The sequence below is a fragment of the Sorex fumeus genome, unplaced genomic scaffold, assembly GCF_029834395.1.
Source record: "Sorex fumeus unplaced genomic scaffold, SorFum_2.1 ptg000002l, whole genome shotgun sequence".
Lineage (NCBI taxonomy): Eukaryota > Metazoa > Chordata > Mammalia > Eulipotyphla > Soricidae > Sorex > Sorex fumeus.
Genome location: NW_026606059.1, coordinates 45,555,262 through 45,568,072, shown reverse-complemented (window position 1 = coordinate 45,568,072; position 12,811 = coordinate 45,555,262). Strand labels below are relative to the sequence as shown.

Here is a 12,811-nt window from a genome sequence, read left to right as displayed (position 1 = left end):
ATCCTATTAGTCACTTAGTTTTAGAACAGCAGGGACTTTGGGGTTTTGCTTTTGTTGTTTTTTGTACTGCCCATGGCTGGATCAAAGTGCCTAATTACCTAAGCAGCTCATAGGCTCATCTCTCCGTGGTCTGTTCAGAACCAGAGCTGTGCAGTGAATACTTTGGAGACAGGGATGGAACATTTCTCATTTAATGGTCCAATGCTTGGAAGTAAGCACACAGTTATTAGTAGAGAGTAATAGGAGCCTACGTGGGATGTCCGCTAGCCACACAACCTCTCCTCATAATCAATGAGGACACATAGGATACCCCTAAAGTCTGTTCTGTAGCCCTACACTCTAGACCCACCTCCAACCTGTGCTGGGTAAGAGACACAAGTTGAGCTTGGAACTTATATTGTCTGGATCTGAAACATGCAAGGAAGGAACTGCGTGTGACTATTATTTTAAGGCTATCAGCATAACAGAAAAGCATGCAAGATAATAAACATCTGTCTCTGAAAGCCAGGATGTTATGCAGAGCCCAGAAAAAGGTCTTTCCACACAGCCCTAAAACAATACCGGTGGCAACCTGAACATGAAAGGTCGAGAGTTTACTCTTTTAACATTCCACCCCAATCTTGACAAGCTGTACAGTGGTTTAGGGGTGCTCTTCCTGAACATCTGTCTTTATTGTTCACAGGGAATTAGTGACCAAATTCTGCAAACTATTTTAGGAGCTCGTCATCTCTTAAGTCCTTAGAGGCAGGATTAAACTTGTAAACAGCAGAAAGTCATTCTGGTCTAGGGCTTGTCAAGAAGAAGGATAAACTAAAGCTGAGTCATGCCACTTTCTCTTTTGAAGGAAAGACTCCAGGCCAAACACTGCAGTGAAATCTAACTGCAGGAACAAAGGCTTCCTGGCTACAACCAACAGAACTTAAAGATCTTGGTTACTTAGGAAATTATTCTAACTTGACCTAGAGGCCCGGATGTTGAAGATCAAAATCCCAACCACCTAGATGAGCCTCAGAAACCTAATTTTGGAGGAAGAAGCCAGACACAAAGGAGCATGTAGTCTATGAACCAGTGTATCTAAAGTTCAAAGGCAGGTAAGATCTAGTTGCAGATGCACAGAAAGGAATCCTAATGCTATAGGATTAGGCAGTGGCCACCCCCAAATAAAGAAAGGTCTGCAGGTTGGGTGAGGAGAACTTTGGACTGCTGCAACAATGTACTGTACCTTGTCCTAGGCTGTGCTGTCATCATGACAATTCACTGTGCTGCACCCTTTCCAATTCTGCACGTTTTGTACATTTATGATACTTTAATTTTAAAAAGGAAAGGCACGTGCACACGCATCTGCATGCACACACACACATGCATGCACACACACGTGTGCTACAGAACAGACTTTAGGGGTACCCTGTGTGTCCTCATTAATTATAAGAAGAGGATGTGTGGCTAGCGGACACACACACACACACACACACACACACACACACACACACACACGAATGAATCCACACACAGAGATGACCTTTGCCTAAAGGAGCTTTGGAATTGACATCCAGTTGACATCCAGTTAGTTCCAGAAAGCAAAGAAGCATTCGACATTCAAAGAGTAAACTTGAGGACTGCTCGACAGGTTGCAGATCGTGTAGGGTGCTGTTGCAGATGGACAGAAAAGGGCACAGTCCGCATTATTTGCCCCGTGATTTGCAGGTCAGCATTTTTGCGAGTGCCAGGCTTGTTGGAGATTTCCACTGCACACATTGTGGCTTGCTTGAGAAACAGTGCTTTACTACCAGCTCCTACTTCCCTCAAAACTGTGCCATCAGTTGGTAGTGAAGATACAGTAACCTTACATAATCAAAACCATAACCATTTACCCTGTTGCAACCATGCTACCTAAAACACAATTTTTTTAAGTTGAAAAATAAATATGTGAATATCTGGTACAACTTTAATTCAACTATGGGAGGGCAGGGGGTGAAATGTCACCGCCACTACTTCAGTTTACCCTTCCAATGGTGTGGAAGAATCTTGCAAGAACTTGCTCTGTTTTTTCAAGTTTTCTGAGCAGGTGTCTGATGGGAGCTTGCCAATCAGCACTGCACTGAAAGCTGCTGATGGAGCTCAGCAGGCCAGGAACTCAGGAGCACTGGCAGGACCTTGTGACAGAACTGACGCTGAATTCCAAGCATCGCCAGCAAGTACAGAAAAGCATGGGGGCTGGAGCCCAGTAATCATGGGCTTTGTCATTCCTGCAAGTCTTACTCAAGGAGAACGTAATTCTGGCTGTCCTGTAAGGACAGAGGGGGGCTGGGACCTGAAGAAAGGAGAGCTGAAGGCAGAACAGAAATCCTTCCTGCTCTGCCCTGGGTTAGAGACGAAGAGAGAACAGCCAAATGAGATGGTGCTGAGAAAGCCACTCCTGTTGAGTTGCTTTCTACTCTAGAAAGATGAGTGTGCAGGTAGGAACTGGGGGAGAGGGGCCCTGCTGAAGCCCCAGTGCACATGAAGTATGTTATCCTGAACAGAGGGGAGCAGAGCAGCAGCACCCCCTCACCTGCTAGCAGCTGTGGTGAACTCCCACCAGGACAAAGAAAGCTACTCCCCCCAGTTCGGGAACCAGCGGCTAGAAAACTGGTGAGAATGCTAGCTTGCTTTATTTCACACCCTCCTCTGCTTGATGAGTTTCCCTAAGGATAATTCTAGCTGCTCCGTTACTTTAAATAAGAGTTCTATATAAAACTGAGACCAAATGGTAGAAAACTCTTCAACCTTCAGATGAAAAAAAAAGAAAATCTCCTTCATCTTCTGGCACTTGGAATCCATCAAAACCCAAATAAGACAGCAGTGGAAAATTCCTTCTGGTTGAAGGTAACGCGTTTGAAATACCTGTTAAATTAAATCATTCCTGCCAAATTGAACTTGCTGTGGCACCTCAAACTTGCAAACACTGTAATATACTTAGAGGAGGAAATCTGCATAAATCTAAACTGTTACTAGTAATAATATCTAGAGGCATCTAGAGGCGTGAAAAGTGAAAATGTCTTATGACTGTTTATCCAGACTTACTGAAAAAGGTGGTATTTTGCATAAGTAAATTCTTCACAAAACTGACTTTTACCCTTTTCAGCCTAGATACCTTTTAAATATTAACTATTCACTCTGCCTTCCTAATGAGAGAAGATCTGAGAGAACAGTAATGTGAACTTTTGTAAATGATGAAGGTGAGACAGATTAATATCCAAGAATATTCATTCTTAGCTTGTGTCACCGAGAATATAAGGGAAATACACTTATATATGTCATTTGTATATTCCTAGTGGAATGGGTACATATGCCCAGCACGTAGAATGAAACAACATAATTAACACAAACCCAGTGAATCTCCTTATAGTCCTACTGTGGCAGGATGATGATGCTCTTCCCCCCAAATATCCAAGTCCAAAACTCCAGAACCTTTATATATTAAGTTCTGTGACTAAGGAACTTTGCAGATGAGACCAGGTGGAGAGTAGTCTTCAGAGAGCAAGCTATCCTGCCTTAACCAGGTGGGTCCAAAGAAATCACAAGTCTTTCTACAAGATGAACAGGATGGCCAGAGTCAGAATACAGAAACAAAGGGACAGAAAGAGATGGAAAGATTCAATGCTTCCGCTTTGAAGGATGAAAGAGGGGTTCGTAAGCCAAAGGCCATAGGAAACTGTAGAAGTTAGAAGGGTTTAAAAAACAGATTCTCCCCTATAGTTTCAGAAGGGGTATAGTCCCAATCCAGAGTTCCTGAGTTTAGATTTCTGGCTCACAGAGCTGTCATCATTCTGAGTTATTTTAAATCACCGTATTTGTGGTAGTTTGTTACAGCAGGCACAGAAAACCAATGCATCCTTAACAAAAATGGGGGGATGTGGTGTTTGTTCCAGAATGAATAGGCAGGAGTTCCAACTCTGCCCTCCAGAGTTGACACTTTTACCCACTCTGCCTTATTACTTTGTCCACGTTGCCTGGCACACAGAGGTTTGCCACCGAATGTGAGAAAGCACCTTGAAGAAAACAGAACAAGCATTCTGCAGCAGGCATTTTGCAGAGCACACATCTTCACAGCTCTGGCATCTGTGGTAATTTGTGCAATAGCAAATCAGAACCAAAATAGCTACAGCAATATAAATACAGTTTAAGAAGTCTCTGTACTTTAAAGGCTGAACTTCAAGCAACAGCAGACTTACAGACTGATGATTCTCTGTAATTAGTGCATCAGTTTTGATACAAGGAGGGAAAGATCAGCATGAGACTTGCAAAGAGTCAGAAGGCGGCATAGAGCCAGACAAAAGCCAAGAAGGCACCAGAGGAAGATAAAAGTTACAAACACTATGCCAAGTATTTTCAGATGAGATTTCTTTACCCCCTTGCAGTTTTAGTAACCAAGACTTATGCAATAGTTCAATCTGGTATTAGTCTAAACTAATTATTCAGTCCCACTGCATCTTGTGGTTTATAAAATAGCTTCTAGTGGTCCTTCAACAGGGTCACATATAAAATAGCACTCCTGGGGAAGGACAGGAACAAGGAAACTGTGGAGAGATCAGTCTCATTGAAGCCATCAACTAAACTGGGAGCTCTTGTATCATTTTCTACTAACATCCAGGTTCTAAATGCACATTTAAAAGCTGTTTACTTGCTTGCATTGCTGAGGATCAAAACTCAAGACTTCATACATGCAAGACAAGTACTCTATCACTGAGAAACCTCCCCGGCTCTAAGGTCTATGTTTCTGTTTGTTTGTTTTGTTTTTGTTTGGGGGGCCACACCTGGCAGTGCTCACGGGACTATATGGGTGTCGAGAATCAAACCCAGGTTGATGTCTACAAGACAAACACCTTACCTGCTATATTATCTCTCTGGTCCCTAGAATATCTGTTTATAAAAGTAAAGAGTCCATGAGATGAATAGGGCTAATTTATCCTGGACTGATTTGGCTCTAGAGAAAACGACTCCATAGTCCTATCTCTGAAATATTGCAATGTGCAGCCATGGAATCTCCATTAAAAAATGCAGGAGCAAGGAAAAAAATAGTACTTCTTCCACAGTACTCCTTCCATCCAAACTTCCACTTCACTAATTACTACACACATAAGAGTGCTTGAATCTTGGATAATTCCTCTTTGTAATTTTTACCAGAAAACTTGTGAACTTTAAGCATGAGAGGGCAGGCTGGGTTGGGGGAAGAGGAAGAACTAAAGGAATTAGCATTGAACTTCAAAGAGCTTTTTTTCATGATTAGAGAATCCTCATTTGATTACATAACATAAAAGCAGTGAACTATTTAACCTTCCCATCTGCTATGGGTGAGAAGAATTATGCGTGAACCTCGAGACCGCGTATCATGTCTAGACCCTTTTTAAAGTCAAAAAGAAGGAAATATGCTAGACCATGATTTTTTTTTTATTAGTGAGACATCATGAGGTACAGCTGCAGACTTACAAATTTTTGTGCTTGGGTTTCAATTATACAATGATCTTTTGCACTGAACTCTTGCATACTGTTGGCATACATGCAAAGGGTTTAAATTGAACCCTTTACAGAACAATGTGCATATTGATTGGCAAACCTTTTAACTGACCTGTCCCTCCTAAGGAACAGTAATAAGCTCCTTTGGGAAAAAGGAAAGGAAAAATAGATATATCACTTTGAGGAAACCAATAAATGTGTGAAAAATTGGATTTGCAAGCAGGTACAGGAAGAGAATAATTACTCCATTTCTTTTCACTTTATTAAAGATGCCCACAAAGATTCATTTAATGGTGAGTTCCTCTATCATATTTTAAAATATTCAATTTACATACATTTGATTTATTATAACTGATCAGTAGGATGGAAAAACAACTTACCATTTCCCAACCACTTCATGGTAGGCACTTTACATGCTTTGCACTATTCAATTAACAGAAAGTCCAGGAAAGTAAAGGTACATCTTCTATAATCTGATTCACAGATGGTAGAGAGAGGTAACTCTCTCCAGTTGATTGATAAGGAAACTGAAGCTCAGAAATAATCTGACCAAATTCACCGTCCAAGGTAAAGGTACATCTCCCTCACTCTCCCTCCATCCAGAGTTTCTCTGTGGAACTACATATTGAATCATTCCTGATACAAAGTATCCTTAAAACCAAATAATTTCAGCAGGCCTTCAAACAATGTCTGCTTCTAAATAAAGAGCCCATTCTGAGAGCTTCATCAGAGGAAATCAAGATCCTAATATAAGTGTAATTCCCCCCCAAAATCAAAGCACATTATTTAGATGTGATTAAATGGCTGATGGGGTATGCCTGAGGAAGAAAATGTCCTTATTTCATGAAGGGTAAGATACTTCTCAGAACCTGACCAAACAGTTCCAAAATTGATCCAAAGGAAAATTAAAGGACAAAAAACTAAGATACATGAAAGAGAAAAAAGCAATAGGTGTGGATGGTAAAAATTAGTTATAAACATGGTATCTTACAATAAACTAGAAAAAAAGAGCAAAATCTCAGGCTCAATATCTTGAGAATTCTAGCATTTAAAAATAAGATTTCTTTCACTGTATATATTATATTAATCTATAATTGTTTAAATACAACAACTTCACCTATATACCAAAAAATTCAAGATTATTAATTTTCATAATTTGTAAACTATAAACTAAAACTTTTAGAAAATAGAAGAATTTCCCCCTAAAGTGGAGAAGTCATATTTAACATAGAGAATTACAAAGAAAATATAAAAAAAAGAATAAGTTTAACTATTTAACTTCTTTATTTTAAAAGAAACTATTTTAAAAATGTAAAAACAAATAAGTTGAGGAAAATTTAACAATATGACAAAGTACCGAAATGAAAAAATAAAAAAACTTTTAGAAATCAGTAGAATAAAAGAGGAGTACTACAAGAATGGGTAACAGATGTAGCTGGACTTATTCAAAGACTTTTTAATTAGAAAGGAAAAGAATGGCTATGACTTAAAGGTACATAACTGATCCTCAACAAGCAGACAAGACTCAGAAGCTATAACAACCAGCCCATGACCAGTACTTCACTTACTAAGCTGGTCTTTGGAAAATATGTAACTGCAGAAAGCCATATCAAAAACAGAAACAAAATCCTAGCAACCCTGGAAAAGACTGATTACGTCGGACTTATCATTCCATATCTTTAGTGCCTCTTAGGATAACAAAAAACAAACTAAAAGACTCAGCAACAGTAAAGTCTCATGCACCTCCTTTGCAGTATGAGAAAACAAGGGAAGGAAGCTGCTTTCCAGGGCATCCTTGGAACACATCTTCTTCCCAACCTGAAGATGATGTTCCTTCTACCCAAATGTTGATTGCTTCTCAATAAGACATGACATTACAAATATCCCATCCTCTCAAATGTCAAAAAAATAATAATGAAGAAAAACAAGGTAAAATTCCTCATGCTTTGTCGGAAGAGATTTTATAATGCCAGTAAGGATTTCCCTTTCAACATGTTAAATTGCTGCTTAGACCTCTCTCTCTCTCTCTCTCTCTCTCTCTCTCTCTCTCTCTCTCTTTCTCTCTCTCTCTCTCTCTCTCTCTCCTCATTTTAATTTACTGGGGAGGCACACCCGGCAGAGCTCAAGGCTTACTGGCCTCATGCTCAGGGATCATTCCTAGTGGTGCTCTGCGGACCTTTTGGTAATGGCTTTGCTCATATGAATTCCCTTCTCTGCTAAACTGCTCAAAGAATCAAGTGAAGTGATAGGCAGAATCAGCAGAATGTGTCTCTGTGATACCATGATTTTCATGAACCCAACCCTCATGTCCCACAGCCAATCCATGTTCCCATTTATACTGAGGCTCTGTCTTCTTAAGCCTTTCAGCGTACAGTCCAGATCGAGTAGCCAGACATGAGGGTACAAAACCTTTCTTGGTCCCTATACATGCCCTCTGAACCCTCCTCTACAGGCCAGTGGACATTCCTGAATGCATGTCTTTGAGCACAGCTGCTTTCATTACTGGCAGTACTTTACTAAGAATTTCATTGAATAATGTAGTGCTGTGTCGAGAAACATCACTAGACTGGTTGTTTGTGGAGGAGTAGAATTCATGAATAATTACATAACTTAATGTTTTCATTACTCAGGGGATGACTGCTTTACTGTCACTGTATTCTTAACTATTTGATTATGGAATTTTAAAATTTATTGTTGGCTATAAATGGCTAGAGCCATAGCATAGTGGGTAGAGCATTTGCTTTGCACGCAGCCGACCCAGGTTTGATTCCTCTGTCTCTCTCTCTCTCTGTCTCTCTCTCTCTGTCTCTCTCTCTCTCTCTGTGAGTGTGTGTGTGTGTGTGTCCTGTGCATGTACACAGCCTCATGTACACATAAACACACAGACTGCTAGCCCATGTTAGTCCGTGTTGTGCATGGGGCCGTGAGGTGTCATCAGGTAAGGCCTGGCTGCCCTCCTCCCCATACTGGAAGATCTCAAAGCCGCCTACTGGACTCTGCAGGGAGGCACAACTACAGGGTTTGCTGAACTTGGAATGCCAACAGCTTCCAACCACATTCTCTGAGGGATACACTCCCTCTGGAGGCATGCACTCACCATCCGCCGTGTGGAGGAGCTTGTGACTTTTCAATGTTCCTTTTGATTTAAATTTCTTGCCACACATGTCACACAGGTGTGTTTTCTCAGTGCTGTGACGATTCATATGCGCCTTAAGGTTACTCTTGCTACGAGTGGCATACTCACACAAAGAACATTTGAAGGGCTTCACACCTACCGGAAGAGGGTAAAAACAAAGAGATTTGTATCATACGTCTGCATTAGAAGGGACGTACAAATAGATAAACAGATCATCTTCATATTCATGCTCACTTGGAATAAAGTACCATGTGAGCCTATTCCTAAAATGGGCACAAGTTCCCATGCTGTCCTCCTACCCACACTTTTCCTTCAAACAGGGACACCCTTCCTGCCTATTCCGCCAGGTGCTCCATGCTCCTACATTTTTTTTTATATTTTTTATTAGTGAATCACCGTGAGGTACTGTTACATACTTACAAACTTTCGTGTTTGTGTTTCAGTCATACAATGATCGGTTACTCATCCCTCCACCAGTACCCATTCTCCACCACCAATGATCTCAGAATCCCTCCTCCCCCCCCCCCCCCCCCGCCTCTGTGGCAGGGCATTCCCTTTTGTTCTCTCTCTCCTTTTGGGTATTGTGGTTTGCAATAGAGGTATCAAGTGGCCATCGTGTTCAGTCTATAGTCTATTTTCGGTAGCTCCCAACCCAAGCGAGTCCTCCCAGCACCCTTTACTTGGTGTTCCCTTCTCTGTCTGAGGCTGCCTTTTTCTCCAGCATGTGAGCCAGCTTCCAAGCGGTGCATGATCCCACATTCTTGGACCAGGCGCCCACCCTGGACTCTAGCCAGATGACCCTTATTACTGCTCAATGTGCCCAAATCCTGCCACTGTCCACTTGCTGTCTGCTCAGAGCACATTTGAGTGAAGCAAACATACCTATTTCACCCTAAAGACTTGAATTCTGCTGGCAGGACCCTGAACAGTTCTCATATGAAAAGTTCATTAAATTATATGACGAGGAAGAAAACAAAATAAAATTAAAGAAACCAAGGGCCTTTGCAAATATTAATGGGATCAGACGCCCCCCCCCCCCCCCGGATCATATATTGAAGAATGTTTTACTACACAAATAAGAAAAATTTTACAAAAGTTTCTGGGCTAGTGGCTCAGATTCTAGGACTATTCTTGCTACTCTGATCATTAAACCAATATCTGCTGCAGATTATAGACACTGAGAGTCAGTCCTGGGGTTGAGATGTCTTAACCCCTGGCTTCGCTGTCCAGAGAGAAATGCAGACAAACAGAGAGGACATATAACCAAGCAATGTACCATGTTATTACAATGGTTGGCTGGGGGGCATGAGGGAGGAGGGGCAAGGCAGTAATGGATGCATAGCAGGAAGTCCAGCATTTCTACATCCTTACCTCTATACTACCTCTATACTACCTACTATGACTCTGCAGATAGGAAATGGGGTTCTAATGGGGCTGCAGGATGTCCTGGGCGCAAAATGCTGCTGTGCAGGCAAGCTAGTAAAGAAGAATGCATCTTTAAATGATGGTCTGGATCTTAGCCCTCTGCCTTGTCAGGCTCCTGCTCCATCAGTTCCTGTGCTCTTTTCCTCTCCTTAACCTGGGATGGAAAGTCAGCCATTTTCATCTCCTACGGTAGAGTAGATTTCCTAATTCTTTATCCTCCCTTCAAGAAGCCTGCATTCTCAGTTCCTAACCACAAGTAAGAGAGTCATGTCCTTATCTCGTGGGAATAAAGGACATTGGTAGCCAGCTGTCTCTAACGGGAGCCAACCTTGGTTCCCAGTGCCCTAGAGTGAATTTCTCCAACATCCCTACAGAGGTAAGCACCCCAAAAGCACAGCCTACATTCTTCTCCCACTACTTCACGTTCATGCTACTCTTCTGACTCCTCCTTCACAATAATGGATGATAGGACTATGCTGTCCTTCACATCTTCATTTATTCATTCATTCATCATATAAACACTATGCATGCACACTACCCTGGGGCAGGCACTGGAAAGATTGCATGGACAAAGAAATGCTCTCTCTTACTCTTCTCCTCCAACTTGCTCCCAGGACACAAGTCACAGGGATTTTACTGAAATGCAGTTGCACAAACACTACAGATTGCATACCTTTAATCACTGCAGTTGCAACGAAATAAGTTATGATTTCGATCACTGTTCTGAGCTGGTTGATATACACTTTTTATTTTCAATATGCTAAAGAAAGTCTAACTGTGGGGGACAGGAAGAGGAGGCTTTCTCTGAATATAAAGCATGGAAACATAAAATTAAAAAGATGCTCCATTTTGAAAAGTGAGTTCTTACCTTCATGAGCCCAAATGTGACGTTGAAGGTCTGAACCATTCTTCATGAAGTAGAAATCACAATATGGGCATTTCATGGCTCTCTTCCCAATCAGCCCTTTCAACTGAACCCTCCTACCGAGAACCTCAGAAATGGTACTCATGGAGACCTCTAGAAGAAAAGCAGGGAAATAATCAGAAGCAGTCAAAAAACACCAGTTCAGATTAGATTCAAATGATTCCCATGGTGACACCTGGACTCACTGGTCAATCTTAGCAACGCCGAGGTGGCAGATTGAGAGGTGACATGTAATAGGATTTTTTGCCTAAAAAGCCAGAATCTAACTAAGACTCAGGTCTAAGTATCTGTTAACATAAAATATGACTACTGAAAAAACAACACCACAAAGCAACAATTAGAAAATGGAGACTGTAAAGCTGTCAGCAGGAAAAGTGATTTTTTTTTTTAACAAAATGATTTTCTTGTCATTGGGGGGAAAAACCGGACTCAGGTTATTCTGTAGAATACAAGAAACCTAAGTGACATAACGGAAATAAAAATGTTTGGGTCTTCATTAAAACAAATAAACTGTAAGAAAAAATCCTGTGTCAATGAGAGAAATTTAAATGTATATAAAAGCAGGTGATAATAAGAAATTAATATTAATTAATATTAATATTAATTGTTTGCTTTAATGGTTCCATTGTAGTTTTGCAGGAAAAAGATTCTTTCAGTTGGAGATGCAGTCTAAATTTTTTCAAATGGGTAACTTTCATAATTTTAGTTTCTATTTCTAAATATTCTCAAAAAAAGGTTCAGGGAAAGGGAGGTATCACGTGTGAAACAAGACTGACAATAGTAGGTAATCGATGTAGCCAAGTTACAGGTAAACGTCAATTCTTTATTTTTTTTAATATATATTTGTAATTTTCCTTAGTAAAAAGTTAAAATCTTTACATCTACTCACAAGCAAAACTTGGCTAGTTTAAGTGAATATCATCAGCTCACATTGGATTACATGGGACATGATTTCACTTAGGAAGGCCACTGGATTGTCAAAAACTAAACATATAACACAAGCAAAATAATCTACGTGTTCCCACACATTTGAAGGTGTCAAGGCTTCATCCATTCACAGATAAAACACAAGTGTTTTAGCACATGTGACTTCTTTACTTTTCTTCATTACCATTTAATTCCCTAACGATCATAAGTTAAAAATACACAGAGAAAGAGGCAGGAGAATATGAACTGTTAGGGACCAGTATCCGAAAGACCACACAAAGCAATGAGCTTTGTAGTATAAAGTTTTATTAGGCACAAGTCAAGCAAGTCTTGAGTTCAGAAAGCTGAGAACGCTGACCGATCAGAGCCATTCCCTCTAGTAGGAGGGTGATCCACTCTTTGATCTCATACCCTTTTTATGCCTGATTTCTGCAAGTTGCCCAATTCTTGGTCTAGCTAACTTCTTGGTGATCTTTTACTTGACTGGCTGCATCCAGTTGGCTTGTTTTGAGCAAGTCCGATGTCAAACTCCTATTGGTTGTTATCATCATGGGGTTCACGTCTCATCTCTCTCCAAGAACTGACTGACCGCAGGTTTCCCCATCCTGCTGTGGGTTTCTAGCTAATTCTGTAATCCTGAGATATGCCTCAAGGCCACAGTCATGGCTGTACAAATTTTTATACTAGCAAGCTTTGGGTGCAGAACAGCTGCCACTTTAAAATGGTGGTACTTATGCTATGCCAAATAATACCCATTTTCTCTGGCAATAGAGGGAAGGGTCCCACAGAACAAGCGGAGTGGTGCACTTATTATCTGTTGCTCATTCACACAACACATGTGGCCTGGACATGTACTGAGGTCTGGAAACTTGGTTCCTGCCAGGTGTGGCTCTGGGTGTATA

At 40.9% G+C, this 12,811-nt stretch overlaps 1 protein-coding gene across 1 annotated transcript in view; it reads right to left on the bottom strand.

Annotated features, from left to right (window-relative positions):
• The window catches only part of ZFAT (zinc finger and AT-hook domain containing), a 218,125-nt gene that overhangs the window by 86,695 nt on the left and 118,619 nt on the right, over window positions 1–12,811 (bottom strand). Inside the window, exons 9-10 of the mRNA XM_056109685.1 lie at window positions 10,926–11,075; window positions 8,594–8,767 (exon numbers count right to left, since the gene is read on the bottom strand). Coding sequence (XP_055965660.1) covers window positions 8,594–8,767; window positions 10,926–11,075 — 324 coding nt within the window. The remainder of the gene's footprint in view (window positions 1–8,593; window positions 8,768–10,925; window positions 11,076–12,811) is intronic.